This window comes from Triticum urartu, chromosome 5A, assembly GCF_056163025.1.
Source record: "Triticum urartu cultivar PI428250 chromosome 5A, HENAU_Tu73, whole genome shotgun sequence".
In the NCBI taxonomy this organism is placed as follows: Eukaryota; Viridiplantae; Streptophyta; class Magnoliopsida; order Poales; family Poaceae; genus Triticum; species Triticum urartu.
Window position 1 is genome coordinate 554477041 of NC_141877.1, and position 19785 is coordinate 554496825.

General features: G+C 50.2%; 1 protein-coding gene across 1 annotated transcript; it reads left to right on the forward strand.

The window, feature by feature from the left end:
- Nucleotides 1–3778: 3778 nt before the first annotated feature.
- On the forward strand, nucleotides 3779–9330 carry LOC125530045 (homeobox-leucine zipper protein HOX32). Its single transcript, XM_048694444.2, has 18 exons — nucleotides 3779–4338; nucleotides 5135–5294; nucleotides 5405–5523; nucleotides 5607–5697; nucleotides 5794–5889; nucleotides 5970–6083; nucleotides 6190–6273; nucleotides 6497–6652; nucleotides 6730–6804; nucleotides 6915–7021; nucleotides 7130–7322; nucleotides 7426–7614; nucleotides 7706–7786; nucleotides 7874–8008; nucleotides 8094–8416; nucleotides 8545–8650; nucleotides 8753–8902; nucleotides 9007–9330. Exons 1-18 carry the CDS (start codon nucleotides 4076–4078, stop codon nucleotides 9151–9153), a joined length of 2589 nt encoding a protein of 862 aa, XP_048550401.2. The 5' UTR covers nucleotides 3779–4075; the 3' UTR covers nucleotides 9154–9330.
- Nucleotides 9331–19785: the final 10455 nt, after the last annotated feature.

Genomic DNA, 19785 nt, shown 5'->3' on the forward strand with positions numbered 1-19785 from the left:
ACTGTAGTGACTCTGTGGGCGATTTGGTCGGCGCGCCGCAAAGCAATACATGAAGGAATTCTTCAGAGCCCTCACGCCACAAACTCCTTCATTACCAGCTTCATCGCGGAACTTGAAGCAATTAATGTAGCAAACACACATTAGCCGGGTCAACAGACCATGCTGTCAAGGAGTGCAGAAGTAAGATATGAATGGAGGGCACCACCCCCGGGTATGGCAAAAATCCACGTGGATGGGGGCCTAGCGAGGGTAGGGAATGGAGGTTCATCTGCAGCACTGTGTCGGGACCACGATGGCACCTAGCTGGGTTCTTCTGCGATGGTTTTCAGTGATATTCATGACCCGGCGACTCTAGAAGCGCTTGCATGCAGAGAAGCTATGGCACTTGCGCACAATCTATCTCTGAGAAGAATCGTTATTGCATGTGACTGCAAAACAGTGGTGGAAGAGATTCATAAGGGATCGGCTGGCCCTTATAGTGTGATCATCAAGGAGATTGAAGCTTCAGCTAAGGATTTTGAGAGTTGTGTCTTTATTTTTAAAAGTCGTGTTTTGAATTTTGAGGCCCATAGTTTGGTCAAGTTTTCTTCGTCGTTAGTAGACGGTCGCCATGTATGGCTGGGATTACCCCATGATCCTTTTGGTATCCCTGTAAACCAAACTCCATCTTGAATAAAGTGTTGGTTTACCGCTGAAAAAAAAGCAGAGGCCAGAGTATTAGAGTCAATGCGAAATTAATCCAGAAGCATTTCCTTTCATCATTGCTTTGCCTTGGGTTATGCATGCATGCATGCATGGCTGGTCTCCTCCGGTCGAAAATTCTCAAAACAGGTTTTGGTTCCGGTTCATAGATAAAAACTACACGGTGAGTGGTGGCCGAAACGCGACTAAAAGAAACATAAGAACCGACAATCGACAAACTCGCGGCGGAAATTTGCAGGGGGACGCACTTGCCCGGCCATGTCTGGCCGCGCGATTGCTTCGCGATCCGTAAAGTTGTTTGAGTCCCTGCATGGTTTTAAGTTTTAGTTTCTAGAATCTAGTGATTTTATCATTCGTTTCTAAGTTCTTCTAGGTGAAACTTAGTGAAATTTTGTAAACTTCTTAGAACGTATTCAGAAATGGTCTTATTTCAAAGCCCCTGTCGCAAAGTATATGAATATGCAAATGAAACAAAAATTAGACTTTCGGTTCAAACGATATGATTGACAGAAAAGCGAAAGTTAAAAGAAAGTTGGAACCTGTCACAGATCACCTCCAAACTCGCATCCCTGTGATGGAACCTTCGAGTTCTCGATCCGTAAACTCGAGGCCCACGACTTTGCACCCAAGGAGGGCAGGACACTCTCACACATATTCGCCGACATTGCCAAAGTGTTGCACTTCCGCTCGGGAAATCTAGCACACCTTGCCATGGATCCTAGTCATCGAGCCAACCCTGATAGGAGATATGTCACAGCGGATCTGGGCCTCCAGATGCGTATCAAGGATTAGCCACCAACACTGGCAACAACCTTGCTAGGACCACCTGTCGTTGCACCCCACGCCATCCACATAGCCAAGGGCACATCCATCACTGTTGCCGCGTGGCTCGCCGGAGAGCCGCACACGCATCCCACCTTCAAGGGCCACCGCGCCGGCATCCAAGATCTCGCATCGACGCTCATTGGCACAAATGCTGACCACCTAAACAATGGAAGTTTTTAACTAGGATTTCAACATGAATTTACAAAATGGATTTTAAGAAGGACTACAATTTCGATTTCAACAACCTTAAAACTACGATTCTTTACTAATTGAACCACTTCCTCCTCTGGAAGTGAACTTGCGGGTGAGGGAGGCTTCGTCTGTCGTATCTTCCCTGACTAGGCGATCGATGAATGCATGTGCGTCTTGGATGCGGGATACGACCACATTTTTTAAGGTCACGGTGAGTGTGATTCCCATCTTTACGAAGGCGCTCGTCGAGATGCGGTCTAACTAGGTAGGGGGGGGGGGACAGGTGCAGCTGATGGCTTATTTAGCCTCACAACGTGCATTGTCCTGGACCCACTCGGAGTAGTTCCATTCCCTCTCCCAAGACTTTCTCTCGGTGCGGTCCTCTTCGATCTCACCGGGGAGGGCTCAGTCGCATTGACATGGTCGATAAGGGGCGATTGTTGCGGCGACGGGGAAGAGGGAACAGAGTGGGAGGGATGACAACTGGCTTAGGGGGTGAGTGGCGACGACATCAATGATGGTTTAAATACACGCAAGTGAGCTCGCTCCGGCATGAAACAGGGGTGAATTTCCACGTACAGGGTGAAAAACGGGTGCGGAACACGTTGGCAGCCACTCCTTGTCAATGGAAAAAAGTAGGGCATTTACATGGGCGGAAGCGGCAGTCGTACAGATGACGACATCATTGACCAGGTTGCGCATGAGAGTAAGAGGTCGTACCGAAACTTCCCTCCCGTGCGAGTAGTTGCGGATGGAGGCTGCTCCATATCAACACCCTCAACCTGCAAATACGAAGGCTCGCGCGTTCGATTTTGTGTCGCTCTCCATAAATTATGAATGTCGAAGGACATATAGCGACTTTACTAGAGTGGTCTTTCCGACTAAAATTATTTTAACAATGACTATTATGCCGATCTGACCCGATATATATGACGCATGGAAATCACTGACGGGCGGGGAGGGCGGGTGTGCTTTGTGGTTTACGCTCACCTCCGAAAGCCCGGCAGCACGGGGCCCGTCGCCACCGTTTACCCACCCTATGACTGACTATGAATGAGCGTGCATGCTTGTGGCGTGGCCTTGTGCTTTGCCACGAAAAGCATGGCGCCACCAAGGCAGCGCACACGCCCCTCGACCCCTGAAAACCGGATGAAAACGACTCCTCCAAAGGAGAGAGCAATGCCCATTTTAATCCTACGGAACCAGGATTTATACAAGTGTAGGTGAACACTTCGTAGTTCTAGCCAAAACATGCATGGCACCTAATGAAAAACAACGTGGGTGAGGCACTGATTGTACTGTATACATTACGATAATTTTCATCAGAAAAACACCGACAATTTATGAAATCTCCTGTAAAATTAGACCCGCGCGGTGCCACGAAATCATCATCTCCCAGGCGAAAGGGTGTTTTGGCCCTTTTTGCTAATGCGTCCGAAAAGCGAACAAAATGTGCAATGGAGTAGCTCGAGAATTTGCTGAACTCTACATTTTGCGTCTTAATGTTTTGCAAAAACAAGTCAGGTGTTACGGTATCGTGAATTTTACTCTATAATCTTCTTCAATTCAAATGTAATACTATCGTACAATTTCAATCTGGATTCTTTTGCTATGGAACATGTTTGATTAATCAAATGTTTTGTTTCTACAAGTCACTTGGATCACTGTACGACACGCCAAGCTCTAAGAAAAATCCAAAAGCATTTTTGTGGCGCAGTGAGACAACTTAAAACACTCCAACGTTGGAGTGTTTTTATTTTGTACCACTGTACTCCCTCCGTTCCATAACATAAGAGCGTTTTTGACACTGGTGAAGACAATATGCCATGTTTCCAGTCGTTAATTTCTTTTATTACTACCATGTTTTGAGAATCATTTGAATTCTTCGACGGATTATAGATTTTTTATTTTCAAAAAATAAGACGAATGGACGGAAAATACATTTCAAGGAAAAAGGCGCTGAAATTACGGAAACGCCCCTGGGGAGACCACAGTCCACAGGGAGACGAGGAGAAGGCCAGCAGTATAAACAAGAGCTCGGGGCTCTGCTTTTCCCTTTGTTCCTCTTCCTCCTCCTCTGCGCTCCGCTCCACTATTAAACCAAACCCCACCTCCTCCCCCGCTGCCTTTCCCTTCCCTTCCCCTCCGCGCTCTCTCCCCGCTCCTCCGCCTCGCCCCACCGGCGCAACAACCCCCCACACCACCGCCGCCGCCACCACGCCCATGGCGTCCACGGGAGGCGGCGCGCGGAGGGCATGACGCGGCGGCGCCCCTGGCCCTGGCTCATCCTCTCTTTACAACAGCTACTACTACCACTCACTCGGTTGGCGGCGGTCGTCCCGGTAGCCGGCTCGAGATGGCGGGGGCGATGGTGGTGCACGGGCACGGCGGGGGCCGGGACCGGGACCGGGACAGGTCGTCGCCCGGCGGCAGCGGGGCGCCGCAGGTGGACACGGGCAAGTACGTGCGCTACACCCCGGAGCAGGTGGACGCGCTGGAGCGCGTCTACAGCGAGTGCCCCAAGCCCAGCTCGCTGCGCCGGCAGCAGCTCATACGCGAGTGCCCCATCCTCAGCAACATCGAGCCCAAGCAGATAAAGGTCTGGTTCCAGAACCGCAGGTGCGTCCTCCTCGCCCGCGCCTCCCGATCTAGCTCACCGCTCGCGTCCGCTCCTTCTTGGTGCTGCTCAAAATTGGCCGTCTTTTCTTGGGTTTGTGGTTGCCCGGCCCCCGTGGCTAAAAATCTGGGCTTGGTCCTCGACTTTTTGATTCCGGTGCTGATCCTTCCACCGAGCTTAGTTAGTGGCTCCAGGAAGAATCCACGTCTCCTTTCCAGGCGGCGGCTTTCCGTTTCGCCCGTTTCTGCTTAGTGGTTCTGGGATATATTTGGGGTGTGGAAGCAGGCACCGACGCACCTAGTAGTAGCATACGCCGCGCCCGAATTAGAGTCTGGTTTTGGCTTCACTGCTCTAAAAGTTGCTAAGATTTCATGATGGTTCCTGGTCAATACCAAGGAATCCCGTCCTTGTGTCCTGCCCTAAATTCCTTTCACCATGTTTTTGCCATTTGTGGCGTGCCCTTTTTTGGTGCGTGTTTCTTGTTTCTAGTAAAAGAGTTGCTCTTTTGCTGAATCTTCGCTGAACAAGTGTGATTGAATCTTCTAGAGCAGAGCTTTGAGTTCTTGTTCAGATTTTGGACCATATTAGTTGCTTTCGTGCCAGAGCATTGTGTAGCTGCAATGCCTCCACACCTAACACACTTGGTGCTCACCTGAGATGTGACATGTCAAAAACGTTAGTAATGACGCGGGAATCTCGTGCGTGCGTCCAAGATCGCTGTCTTGGTTTTCTTCATGAGCAAGTGAAATTTTATGGTTTTGGTGTGGCTGGCGAGATTGATTGATGTTCTGATTGTAGGTGCCGCGAGAAGCAACGGAAGGAGGCCTCTCGCCTGCAGACTGTGAACCGGAAGCTGTCTGCGATGAACAAGCTGCTGATGGAGGAGAACGACAGGCTGCAGAAGCAGGTGTCCCGTCTCGTCTACGAGAACGGCTACATGCGGACGCACCTCAATAATGTGAGATTTGCCCCCATCACTTATTACTCAAATCGTGTTGGATTCATGCATTATCTGCTGTTCAAATTGTTGGCTCCTGCGTCTAAAGTTTCGTTGAACGATGATTGCAGCCTTCTGTAGCGACTACAGACACAAGCTGTGAGTCTGTTGTTACTAGTGGTCAGCACCAGCAGCAGCAGCAGAACGCAGTAGTTCCGCGTCCGCAAAGGGACGCGAACAACCCAGCAGGGTAATTACAGTTTCACTTTTGTATGATGCTTGCATGTTCTTTTGCTTAACTTTGATAGAATTCATTATGTTTGTTACATACAGTCTACTCGCTATCGCTGAGGAGACATTGGCAGAGTTCCTGTCCAAGGCGACGGGGACTGCTGTCGATTGGGTGCAAATGGTTGGGATGAAGGTAATGTCATAATTCCAACTGGTGGAACTCTGGCATGCGTTTGATTATTTCAGTTTCTTTATATGCGATGAATTTAAAATCCGAGTTTCTTTACAGCCTGGTCCGGATTCCATTGGAATCATTGCTGTTTCGCACAATTGTAGTGGCGTAGCAGCCCGAGCTTGCGGTCTTGTGAGCCTTGAGCCCACAAAGGTATGTTGTTGTTGTTCATCATCACAGAGCCTTTTTGTTTCCATTCAGCAGACACCTGCTAATAGACTACTACCACACAGGTTGCTGAGATCCTCAAGGATCGCCCCTCTTGGTATCGTGACTGTCGGTGTGTGGATGTGCTCCAGATTATCCCTACGGGTAATGGTGGAACTATTGAGCTTATCTACATGCAGGTATTGCATCCTCTTGCAAGTTATAGTTGACTTGGGTTCCCTTGTCTGGGTTTATTTGGATATGGTCTTGCGTTGACTGTAACATATTGTTCTCTCAATTATGTAGACTTATGCACCGACAACTTTGGCGGCACCGCGTGACTTTTGGATTCTCCGCTACACTAGCGGTCTTGAAGATGGCAGTCTTGTGGTATTGATATGTCTCATTGCTTGTTATGATTATGACATTTATGTTGGTTTGTTGATCTGTTTGTCAACTTCTCTGTTGGGCTTGATCTGTTTGGATCAAACAACTTTTGATTACACTTTAGGCTGTTATGTTTGCGATGCCATGCTAATGCTAGTAGGTTGACTCTTCTGAATATTGTTTGTGCTGAGATCTGGTAACTGTTACTCACTGCCTTCTTCTGCAGATCTGTGAGAGATCCTTGACTCAAGCCACTGGCGGTCCATCAGGACCTAACACTCCAAATTTTGTCCGAGCCGAGGTGCTACCTAGTGGCTATTTAATCCGCCCTTGCGAAGGGGGTGGCTCCATGATCCACATTGTAGATCATGTTGATTTGGATGTAAGCAAAATTATACTTGATCAAATTTGCAACTTTCATAGTATGTACATGTATCTTATAATCCTATCTCTTTGTAGGCTTGGAGTGTGCCTGAGGTCCTTAGACCACTTTATGAGTCTCCAAAGATTCTTGCGCAGAAGATGACAATTGCGGTATGTTCTACAATTTCATTTTACTTAAGATTTTGTCTGCACTAAGCATTCATTTGCTCTTGCGGCACTAATGTATGATTAAGTGATAATTGCTTGTCCATTTGCTACAGGCTCTGCGTCACATTAGGCAGATTGCGCATGAATCAAGTGGAGAGATGCCCTATGGTGGGGGGCGCCAGCCAGCAGTTCTAAGAACATTTAGTCAGAGATTGAGCAGGTTTGTAGCAATGCTCCTAAATTCCGCACATGCTATTCACACTGCTCTAGCTTACCAAAAGACATCCCATACATGCCCCCTGACTAAGGTGCTCAACATGTTTTGCAGAGGTTTCAACGATGCTGTTAATGGATTTCTGGATGATGGCTGGTCACTGATGAGCAGTGATGGTGCTGAGGATGTTACAATTGCTATCAACTCATCTCCAAACAAACTTGCTGGATCTCATGTCAACCCCTCCCAGATGTTTACTGCAATCGGGGGTGGCGTCTTATGTGCCAAGGCTTCAATGTTGCTGCAGGTTTTTACTCATAAAACCATCTAGTTTTATTTAGTAGGGGATCTGTTGATGTTTGTGTGACCTGACCATAACTGAGCCGGGTGAACTTGGTTTCATCATGTAGAATGTACCGCCCGCTCTACTTGTACGATTTCTGAGGGAGCACCGCTCTGAATGGGCTGATCCTGGTGTTGATGCTTATTCTGCCGCTGCTTTGCGAGCTAGTCCTTATGCAGTTCCTGGTCTACGAGCGAGTGGGTTTATGGGCAGTCAGGTTATACTGCCACTTGCACATACCTTAGAGCATGAAGAGGTATTTGAACTTAGCTTAAGTTCTTATAAATTGTCTTATATACTAATTATTGAAGGGTCTTTGCCCATCAAACTAACCTTTTAAATTGCAGTTCTTGGAGGTTATTAGACTTGAGGGACACAGTCTCTGTCATGATGAAGTTGTTCTATCAAGAGACATGTATCTTCTGCAGGTATGCTTTCAGCTGGCACTAGCTAGTTTGCATCATTTTCATTTTATCTGTTGCACCGGCCTTACAAATCGGTATCTTCTATGGCAGTTATGCAGCGGTGTTGATGAGAATGCTGCCGGTGCATGTGCGCAGCTTGTCTTTGCGCCGATTGATGAATCGTTCGCTGATGATGCTCCACTGCTACCGTCGGGCTTCCGTGTGATACCACTTGATGCCAAGACGGTTAGTATGGTTTGCACTAGTAGCATTGATCTTGTCCCATTGTTTAACACTGAACTAACTCGGTGTTATGCACTTGTCACTGCAGGATGCACCGTCGGCAACACGCACACTAGACCTTGCATCCACTCTCGAGGTTGGACCTGGTGGGACTCGTGCACCCAGCGACACATCCAGCACCAGCAACACAAGATCAGTGCTTACCATTGCTTTCCAGTTCTCGTATGAGAACCACCTTCGAGAGAGTGTTGCAGCAATGGCGAGGCAGTATGTGAGGACCGTGGTGGCATCGGTGCAGAGGGTGGCCATGGCAATTGCCCCTTCCCGTCCTGGTGGACAGCTTGAAATGAAGAACCCTCCAGGATCCCCTGAGGCTCACACGCTTGCGAGGTGGATCGGCAGGAGCTACAGGTATAAGGCTGTCTCTTTTTTTTTCCCTCATTCTGAAGATGGTTGCCATTTCTCCATTTCATCTTAGCTGCACTACCTGTCTATTTAGCACAATAGGGTAGTAATTTGGTTGCGTGAAAAATTTGCAGGTTTCACACCGGGGCGGAACTGCTTTGCACGGAGTCGCAGAGCGCGGACGCTTCCCTGAAGGCGCTGTGGCAGCACTCGGATTCCATCATGTGCTGTTCCCTGAAGGTCGGTTGCGTGCTTTTGATCATGTTGTCACGCCACATATATTCACACCGGCATTGTGTGGGCCTAACAAGAGTGTTCGACTGGCTTGCAACAAATTTTCAGGCTGCTCCTGTGTTCACCTTCGCCAACCAGGCCGGGCTGGACATGCTGGAGACGACGCTGATCGCGCTCCAGGACATCTCGCTCGAGAAGATCCTTGACGACGACGGCCGCAAGGCGCTCTGCTCCGAGTTCCCCAAGATCATGCAGCAGGTACGTTATGTAGCCAGCCGGCCAGTCACCATTCTGTATGATGAACAGCAATGAACTGAAACCCAAACTTTCTTGTTGTGTGTGTGTGTGCCTGTGTCCAACAGGGTTTCGCGTACCTCCCGGGCGGCGTGTGCGTGTCGAGCATGGGGCGGCCGGTGTCGTACGAGCAGGCGGTGGCGTGGAAGGTGCTGGGCGACGACGACGCGCCGCACTGCCTCGCCTTCATGTTCGTCAACTGGTCCTTCGTCTAGTAGTTTGTAGTTAGTTCACAAACTGTTCTTTGTGTGCCGGCGCTCGGTCGCTTTTGTCTTGTGTCAAGAGTCAAGACCCTCCTCCTCTTTCGTTCAGTTTTATCATCATCATCGTCCATCACCCTGTGGAAGACACCTTCCTGCTTTGTTGTTGTTGTTGTTGTTGTTGTTGCTGCTGCTGCTGCTGCTGCTGCTGCTGTCCGCTGTATGAATGGATTGCGTGTCATGTGAATCGTGTGACCGACCGATGGACTGATGGGTGATTCGATCGCTGGTGGTAGGTTCCTTCTTGGGGCCGGGGTCCCCGGCCGGTGACGGCGTGGTTGCTTGCCCCGCGTGCCTGGTGTGAGGCGTGATGCGGCCGTGTGCCGACCTCCGGCCAAGGGTGGCGCGGGAGGGACCCGGGACGGTGACCGGCGCTGGTGGTCGCGTCTCGGCCGGTGAGAATTCGGGGTTGGCTCCGTGGCTGGCCTTGGGGCCGTGGGGTGGTCGTGAAAGACTGAAAGTAAGGCGGGAAAGCTGCGGTGGGAGGGCACCTGAGGACGGCGACGGCGCGCCAACTCGCCGTGTTTTGACCGCTTCTTTTTTTGCTTTAGGAGCGGAGAGCCTCGCTGTCCAGACGCGTGCGCCGCGCGGGTCTCGGTGATGGCCTGAGGTGTACGTACTAGGGTTTCGCTTTCCTCGTTTAATGGACCCCGAGGATACCAACCAACTCGTCCACACGCTTTCATCACTGTCCAGTAACTTCTGCACGAATCTTGACATGAATTAGCTGATTTTGTATGCTACTTAGGACAACTCGTGTGTGTGGTGTGTGAGAGCGGTACACATCCGTTTTACCACACGGAGGGGCCGTTGTGTGGGTGTTTAGCAGTTCGGCCACATACCAGTTTTCAGTCACGCACAAGGGCTGGTGTGTGGACGGTTGCCATTTCGCCCACACACCCGCCTCCTCTCCCACACCTAAGCTGCCAGTTGCCATGCGTTTTGCAGTGTACATGGCAACTGCCCTGGTATGATTGCAAGCAGATGGCAACTCTTTTTTTAACCCGAACATGTCAGTTGGCATATGTTAGTGTACATGGCAACTGTCCTAGTATGTTTTGCAGTGTACATGGCAACTACCCTAGTATGATTGCAAGCAGATGGCAACTCTCTCTTTTTTTTACCCGAACATGTCAGTTGCCATATGTTTTGCATGATACATGGCAAACTGCCCTAGCGTGCACGTAAGCAGATGGCAACTGCCCTAGCGTGCTTGTGAGCACATGGCAACTCTCTCTTTTATCAGAACATGTTTTTTGTCATGCCTTTTTTTGTAGCACTACATGGCAACTGTCTAGTGTTAGTAGGTGGCAACTCCTAAAGTTTTGAAATCATGGCAACTGCAGCAGACCAGACCACACATGGCAACAGCTGTAGTTGTTTAAAAAATGGCAATCTGAAACTTTGACCTGAGATGGCAACTGCAGTTGAGCAAACATGGCAACTGCAGTTGAGCAAACATGGCAACTGTAGTTGTCTGACATGGCATAGTTCAGCGACATGGCAACTGCACTTAAACGAACATGGACGAGGGTCCGGCCCATGACAACTGCGGGGCGCACGTGTCACGTGGGGCGTGCGGGACCACGAGGTACGAGGCCTGTCGTACCGCGCGTGTGGGCGTTATCTATTTCGCCCACACGCACGCGTGTAAAAGGGACCGGGAGAGAAAAAAGAGGCGTGTGGGCGCTAATTGTTTTGCTCATACACAGACATGTGGGCTGGTCCTCTTAGGCACCACACAGAACGTGTGGGCATATTCCTTAACGCTCACACGTATGACAGTTATCGGCGTCCTACTCTTTTTAATCTGAAATCAAATTGCGTTAAGAGCAACTGGATTCACCGTATTATTAGTATTATTTTGCAGGAAAAACCTCTGGTCTACTCATCAATAATTCAATTTTTCACGTATCAGCGTCAAACAATTCAACAATATTTTCATATCCGTAAGTTCAAATCATGAATAAAATTCTAACAAAGAATGGGGTCCGAATACACCCAATAATCCAAATTAATAAATTATCTGAATGCGACGAAAAATACAGTGAAAAAAACTGCTCAAAAAAACCCAAACAATTACGATTAAGCAAATTTAGACACACTATTGCCCATGTAGCTGCCACTCATGCTCAGTGAGATCTTTGCATAGCTGGTCAAGGGATGCCTAGGTCTTTCAGTCTTCCGGTAAACCTCTAGAAAAGTCTAAATACAGCCTAGCCTAGGTTTCTACAAGGTTGACAGTTTAGCCAATAAAGTTCAAAAAAATTATATCATAGGTTAGACGGCCCACGACGTTTCATGAAGGAGAAACATAAGTACACATTGTCAGGATTGAAGTTGAATAGATTAGAAGTTTTTTCGTAAAAAAACGCGGGAATGTGGGTAGGTTTTTGCACCTGCTGACCATCGCCAAGCCAAGTCAAGTCATTATTTTTGCCAAGGTATAGTTGTCTTGGAAACGAGTATGAGGCCGATGTCCTCAGCAAGTTGGGCTAGGGAAGAATGGCGGCAAAGTCAGACCCGCATCAAGCTCTCGTGGTGCGGCTATGGTGGTGCTCGGGTGGACGGCCGGTAATCTACCGTGTGTTTCATGTCAGGCAAGGCTGGTTTGCGCGACCACATCAATTAGGCTAGAGGCTTTTACAGTGGGTACTTTCTCTGCCCGGGTTTATTGGTCCCCTTTACACTTCGTGTTAAATTTTGATCATGAATTTTACTAATAAAATACAAATTGTATGTAGCAAAAATAGTGTTGTTGAAAACTAGTACTCCCTCCGTTCCAAATTACTCGTCGCAGAAATGGATGTATCTAGAACTAAAATACATCTAGATACATCCATACCCGCGATAAATAATTCGGAACGGAGGGAGTAATTTCAAATATGAATCCTTTTTTAGGGAATTTCAAATACGAATTCAGCAATATAATTTTTGTGTCATACTGTATCACTTATAATAGCAGCGGAGGTACCCAATCGAGGCAGCGAGCGTAGGGTAGCATGCATGCGCCGATGCAGGTAGCAGCCAGCTACGGCGCCGCAGGCGTGCAGCTGCTCCGGTTGGTTCGTGTGCGGCAGCGGCAGCGGTAGCTAGCGGGCCACGCCAGAGCAGACAGCCCGTGTCCTGCCAATGCCATTCTTGCCCTCACCCCGTTTTGCCTGCAGCGCATTTATACGCGCGAGCCAGCCAGCTTAATTCCCGCTGCCACGTCTCGCAGGATTCTCTCATCCGTCGCCGTCGTCTGACGCGACGACGAGCGTAAACGGCTGCGGTTTTGTTGCTTCTGCTCCCTGCCTGCCACGGTCAGGCGCATTCAATGGCGGTGTCTGTCTGCGTGGAGAGCGACGTGAAGCGACGATACGACCGGGCAACAGTCACGGGGTGGGGAGGGGACGAGCGTCGCCTCACGGCGGCCGAGGAGCGGGGCAGGAGGAATAATCCGAAGGGATCAGACGGCCGCGGCCGCCCCGAGGCGCCGGGATCCGCCGGTCGGGAATAATCGCCTCGCCTCGCCTGCCGCGCTGCCATGCTGGTGGGGTGGGGGACATGCCGAGGTGGCCTCGCCGCGCGCGACGGGGCCGGTGGGCGCAAGCAAGCCGTGGTGGTGCCGATCGTGGCCCGCGTCCGTCGTCGTCGTCCTCGCCACCTTTCCTCCCTGGGGCTCCGCGCGCGGTGCGTGCGCTGCGGTCGCGACGCGGGCGACGGCCTGCCATGCCATTGCCAGCTCCCCCGCTGACGGACGGGAACCGATGACGACGCCCGAGCCAGGCACGCGCGCGCCACCTGTCGCCGCCGTGGGCGCGGCGCAGGCTGAGGCACGGCACAGTGCTACGTACTACTAGTACGCGGCGCGGCGCAGGGCATGATGGCTGGCGCATTGGCGCATCATGCAGCGTCGCGGCCGCGCTCGTTCCAGGCTTTAAAGTTTGAACTCTGATGTGGTCAGACAGAGGGCGAGTTTTCAATGCCGCCGCGAGCTGCGCGAACGGACCGGTGTTGACCCGTCACTGTGCCCGCGCGCGTGCGTGCCGGCGAGCGCGGCGACGCAGCCGGCCGGCGTGCTGCGTGCTGGGAGGAGTAGCCAGACCCCTCGCGCAGCTGTATGTGTATAGGTCGGCGACCAATCATCCATGAGGAATTAAACGCCGGGGTACGTGGTCGTTGGCATTGCTGGACCTCCCTGATTTCTCTCCTTGTCTCGGTCCCTCCAGATCCTACATTTAAGATTTAGACGTCGATTGAAGGTTTGTTCTCTAGTGCGGATTTATGGTAATACAAGATTTCATTCTTTTTTTTGCGGGAATCATGGGGGGGGGGGGGGGGGGGGGAGTTCATCCAGCAGTCAAGATTGTCTCATTACATGAAGAATGTCAAAGTAAACAAACGAAGAGGCTAGCCCTCCAATTTCAAGAAGAATAGGCGCTATAAGAGAGCGCGAGAACTGTCGCGAGTTCCAGAGCTGAACTAGCTCCAAGCAGTCGACCTCGAAAATCACCCGCGAAAAACCCTGAAGCTTGCCGAAGATGACACCATCTCGCAGGGCCAGCGCTTCTGCGATTAATGGATCCGTGATATTCTCATGTGGCTTGCTCCAGGCAGCAATGAAGTCGGAGGCGGTACGTGCAACACCACCTCTTTGGGTAGGATTAATGGATCCGTGTTTTCAGTCGGAGAGACGCTAGCATCCGTGTTGATCTTGATGTAGTCTGGGCCCGGTGATCTCCACCCATAGCCAGGTAGAGTTCTGGTATATTCCATCGGTAGCTCTAACAACATTAGGGTTTCTCTAATGCACTTTAAGGATTGGACCGGCTCCAGACTAATCCTGTCATGTGTGATGTTGTTGCGGGATGTCCGTATAGCCCACATAACAGTGATTATCTTAGCCCGGTCCTCTTTCGTAAATTGAGATTCACACAGAATGTCCCTGCACCAAGTGAGGGGGTGGAGTTCTGGCAACTTGATATCTAGCCACGGTCGAGCTTCCTTCCAGAAGCTGCGGGCATGGGAGCACTTGATGAGTGCGTGGATCATGTCCTCATCTGCACCTTTGCATACTTTGCATCGAGCCTCGGTTGCAATGTGTCGGTGTTTCAGCGTGGCTTCCACCGGAAGAATACCTCGGAGTACGCGCCACCAAAAAACCCTAACTTTGGGTAGGACTTTGAGCTTCCATAGCCGTGTCCACATCTGTTTATCAGTCTCTGAAGATTCAGTGATCGCCCCTTCCTCTAGAGCTTGTTGTTCATTACGAGTCACTAGAGCACGATACGCGGATTTTACAGAATATGTCCCGGATCTCTCGTGAGCCCACGCCCAAAAATCATCACCTCCACCGTGCCTGAGTGGTATGTTCAATATTGCATCTGCATCTGGTGGCGTGAAGTTTGATCTTACTAACTTCGTTCTCCAACTCCAATTTTCATGGTCGATTAGGTCGGAAACAGTGTGGATGTTTGCATCTCCAATCTGAACTGACGGACGCATGGATAGCTTCCCAGGTAGCCAGCGGTCAGTCCAAACGTTAACAGAGGTGCCATCGCAAATCCTCTTCATTAATCCAACTTCCAGTGCCTTCCCCCCTGCCATGATGCCCCGCCAGGTCGCTGAGGAGTTGTTCGGCACAGTAGCATGCATGAAATCGACATTTGGGAAGTAACGGCCCTTGAGAACTCTAGAGCATAAATAGTCCGGGTCTGTGATGAGCCGCCAACCATGCTTTCCCAGAAGTGCGATGTTGAAGGTTTCCAGGTCACGGAAAGTAGTCAAGATTGTCTCATTACATGAAGAATGTCAAAGTAAACAAACGAAGAGGCTAGCCCTCCAATTTCAAGAAGAATAGGCGCTATAAGAGAGCGCGAGAACTGTCGCGAGTTCCAGAGCTGAACTAGCTCCAAGCAGTCGACCTCGAAAATCACCCGCGAAAAACCCCGAAGCTTGCCGAAGATGACACCATCTCGCAGGGCCAGCGCTTCTGCGATTAATGGATCCGTGATATTCTCATGTGGCTTGCTCCAGGCAGCAATGAAGTCGGAGGCGGTACGTGCAACACCACCTCTTTGGGTAGGATTAATGGATCCGTGTTTTCAGTCGGAGAGACGCTAGCATCCGTGTTGATCTTGATGTAGTCTGGGCCCGGTGATCTCCACCCATAGCCAGGTAGAGTTCTGGTATATTCCATCGGTAGCTCTAACAACATTAGGGTTTCTCTAATGCACTTTAAGGATTGGACCGGCTCCAGACTAATCCTGTCATGTGTGATGTTGTTGCGGGATGTCCGTATAGCCCACATAACAGTGATTATCTTAGCCCGGTCCTCTTCCGTAAATTGAGATTCACACAGAATGTCCCTGCACCAAGTGAGGGGGTGGAGTTCTGGCAACTTGATATCTAGCCACGGTCGAGCTTCCTTCCAGAAGCTGCGGGCATGGGAGCACTTGATGAGTGCGTGGATCATGTCCTCATCTGCACCTTTGCATACTTTGCATCGAGCCTCGGTTGCAATGTGTCGGTGTTTCAGCGTGGCTTCCACCGGAAGAATACCTCGGAGTACGCGCCACCAAAAAACCCTAACTTTGGGTAGGACTTTGAGCTTCCATAGCCGTGTCCACATCTGTTTATCAGTCTCTGAAGATTCAGTGATCGCCCCTTCCTCTAGAGCTTGTTGTTCATTACGAGTCACTAGAGCACGATACGCGGATTTTACAGAATATGTCCCGGATCTCTCGTGAGCCCACGCCCAAAAATCATCACCTCCACCGTGCCTGAGTGGTATGTTCAATATTGCATCTGCATCTGGTGGCGTGAAGTTTGATCTTACTAACTTCGTTCTCCAACTCCAATTTTCATGGTCGATTAGGTCGGAAACAGTGTGGATGTTTGCATCTCCAATCTGAACTGACGGACGCATGGATAGCTTCCCAGGTAGCCAGCGGTCAGTCCAAACGTTAACAGAGGTGCCATCGCAAATCCTCTTCATTAATCCAACTTCCAGTGCCTTCCCCCCTGCCATGATGCCCCGCCAGGTCGCTGAGGAGTTGTTCGGCACAGTAGCATGCATGAAATCGACATTTGGGAAGTAACGGCCCTTGAGAACTCTAGAGCATAAATAGTCCGGGTCTGTGATGAGCCGCCAACCATGCTTTCCCAGAAGTGCGATGTTGAAGGTTTCCAGGTCACGGAAAGTAGTCAAGATTGTCTCATTACATGAAGAATGTCAAAGTAAACAAACGAAGAGGCTAGCCCTCCAATTTCAAGAAGAATAGGCGCTATAAGAGAGCGCGAGAACTGTCGCGAGTTCCAGAGCTGAACTAGCTCCAAGCAGTCGACCTCGAAAATCACCCGCGAAAAACCCCGAAGCTTGCCGAAGATGACACCATCTCGCAGGGCCAGCGCTTCTGCGATTAATGGATCCGTGATATTCTCATGTGGCTTGCTCCAGGCAGCAATGAAGTCGGAGGCGGTACGTGCAACACCACCTCTTTGGGTAGGATTAATGGATCCGTGTTTTCAGTCGGAGAGACGCTAGCATCCGTGTTGATCTTGATGTAGTCTGGGCCCGGTGATCTCCACCCATAGCCAGGTAGAGTTCTGGTATATTCCATCGGTAGCTCTAACAACATTAGGGTTTCTCTAATGCACTTTAAGGATTGGACCGGCTCCAGACTAATCCTGTCATGTGTGATGTTGTTGCGGGATGTCCGTATAGCCCACATAACAGTGATTATCTTAGCCCGGTCCTCTTTCGTAAATTGAGATTCACACAGAATGTCCCTGCACCAAGTGAGGGGGTGGAGTTCTGGCAACTTGATATCTAGCCACGGTCGAGCTTCCTTCCAGAAGCTGCGGGCATGGGAGCACTTGATGAGTGCGTGGATCATGTCCTCATCTGCACCTTTGCATACTTTGCATCGAGCCTCGGTTGCAATGTGTCGGTGTTTCAGCGTGGCTTCCACCGGAAGAATACCTCGGAGTACGCGCCACCAAAAAACCCTAACTTTGGGTAGGACTTTGAGCTTCCATAGCCGTGTCCACATCTGTTTATCAGTCTCTGAAGATTCAGTGATCGCCCCTTCCTCTAGAGCTTGTTGTTCATTACGAGTCACTAGAGCACGATACGCGGATTTTACAGAATATGTCCCGGATCTCTCGTGAGCCCACGCCCAAAAATCATCACCTCCACCGTGCCTGAGTGGTATGTTCAATATTGCATCTGCATCTGGTGGCGTGAAGTTTGATCTTACTAACTTCGTTCTCCAACTCCAATTTTCATGGTCGATTAGGTCGGAAACAGTGTGGATGTTTGCATCTCCAATCTGAACTGACGGACGCATGGATAGCTTCCCAGGTAGCCAGCGGTCAGTCCAAACGTTAACAGAGGTGCCATCGCAAATCCTCTTCATTAATCCAACTTCCAGTGCCTTCCCCCCTGCCATGATGCCCCGCCAGGTCGCTGAGGAGTTGTTCGGCACAGTAGCATGCATGAAATCGACATTTGGGAAGTAACGGCCCTTGAGAACTCTAGAGCATAAATAGTCCGGGTCTGTGATGAGCCGCCAACCATGCTTTCCCAGAAGTGCGATGTTGAAGGTTTCCAGGTCACGGAAAGTAGTCAAGATTGTCTCATTACATGAAGAATGTCAAAGTAAACAAACGAAGAGGCTAGCCCTCCAATTTCAAGAAGAATAGGCGCTATAAGAGAGCGCGAGAACTGTCGCGAGTTCCAGAGCTGAACTAGCTCCAAGCAGTCGACCTCGAAAATCACCCGCGAAAAACCCCGAAGCTTGCCGAAGATGACACCATCTCGCAGGGCCAGCGCTTCTGCGATTAATGGATCCGTGATATTCTCATGTGGCTTGCTCCAGGCAGCAATGAAGTCGGAGGCGGTACGTGCAACACCACCTCTTTGGGTAGGATTAATGGATCCGTGTTTTCAGTCGGAGAGACGCTAGCATCCGTGTTGATCTTGATGTAGTCTGGGCCCGGTGATCTCCACCCATAGCCAGGTAGAGTTCTGGTATATTCCATCGGTAGCTCTAACAACATTAGGGTTTCTCTAATGCACTTTAAGGATTGGACCGGCTCCAGACTAATCCTGTCATGTGTGATGTTGTTGCGGGATGTCCGTATAGCCCACATAACAGTGATTATCTTAGCCCGGTCCTCTTTCGTAAATTGAGATTCACACAGAATGTCCCTGCACCAAGTGAGGGGGTGGAGTTCTGGCAACTTGATATCTAGCCACGGTCGAGCTTCCTTCCAGAAGCTGCGGGCATGGGAGCACTTGATGAGTGCGTGGATCATGTCCTCATCTGCACCTTTGCATACTTTGCATCGAGCCTCGGTTGCAATGTGTCGGTGTTTCAGCGTGGCTTCCACCGGAAGAATACCTCGGAGTACGCGCCACCAAAAAACCCTAACTTTGGGTAGGACTTTGAGCTTCCATAGCCGTGTCCACATCTGTTTATCAGTCTCTGAAGATTCAGTGATCGCCCCTTCCTCTAGAGCTTGTTGTTCATTACGAGTCACTAGAGCACGATACGCGGATTTTACAGAATATGTCCCGGATCTCTCGTGAGCCCACGCCCAAAAATCATCACCTCCACCGTGCCTGAGTGGTATGTTCAATATTGCATCTGCATCTGGTGGCGTGAAGTTTGATCTTACTAACTTCGTTCTCCAACTCCAATTTTCATGGTCGATTAGGTCGGAAACAGTGTGGATGTTTGCATCTCCAATCTGAACTGACGGACGCATGGATAGCTTCCCAGGTAGCCAGCGGTCAGTCCAAACGTTAACAGAGGTGCCATCGCAAATCCTCTTCATTAATCCAACTTCCAGTGCCTTCCCCCCTGCCATGATGCCCCGCCAGGTCGCTGAGGAGTTGTTCGGCACAGTAGCATGCATGAAATCGACATTTGGGAAGTAACGGCCCTTGAGAACTCTAGAGCATAAATAGTCCGGGTCTGTGATGAGCCGCCAACCATGCTTTCCCAGAAGTGCGATGTTGAAGGTTTCCAGGTCACGGAAAGTAGTCAAGATTGTCTCATTACATGAAGAATGTCAAAGTAAACAAACGAAGAGGCTAGCCCTCCAATTTCAAGAAGAATAGGCGCTATAAGAGAGCGCGAGAACTGTCGCGAGTTCCAGAGCTGAACTAGCTCCAAGCAGTCGACCTCGAAAATCACCCGCGAAAAACCCCGAAGCTTGCCGAAGATGACACCATCTCGCAGGGCCAGCGCTTCTGCGATTAATGGATCCGTGATATTCTCATGTGGCTTGCTCCAGGCAGCAATGAAGTCGGAGGCGGTACGTGCAACACCACCTCTTTGGGTAGGATTAATGGATCCGTGTTTTCAGTCGGAGAGACGCTAGCATCCGTGTTGATCTTGATGTAGTCTGGGCCCGGTGATCTCCACCCATAGCCAGGTAGAGTTCTGGTATATTCCATCGGTAGCTCTAACAACATTAGGGTTTCTCTAATGCACTTTAAGGATTGGACCGGCTCCAGACTAATCCTGTCATGTGTGATGTTGTTGCGGGATGTCCGTATAGCCCACATAACAGTGATTATCTTAGCCCGGT

Coding starts and splice junctions, on each gene's coding strand:
- LOC125530045 (XM_048694444.2), top strand. CDS start 4,076: ATGGCGGGGGCGATGGTGGTGCACGGGCACGGCGGGGGCCGGGACCGG. Junction 5,524..5,606: donor GACGCGAACAACCCAGCAGG/GTAATTACAGTT, acceptor TGTTACATACAG/TCTACTCGCTATCGCTGAGG. Junction 6,805..6,914: donor CGCAGAAGATGACAATTGCG/GTATGTTCTACA, acceptor CATTTGCTACAG/GCTCTGCGTCACATTAGGCA.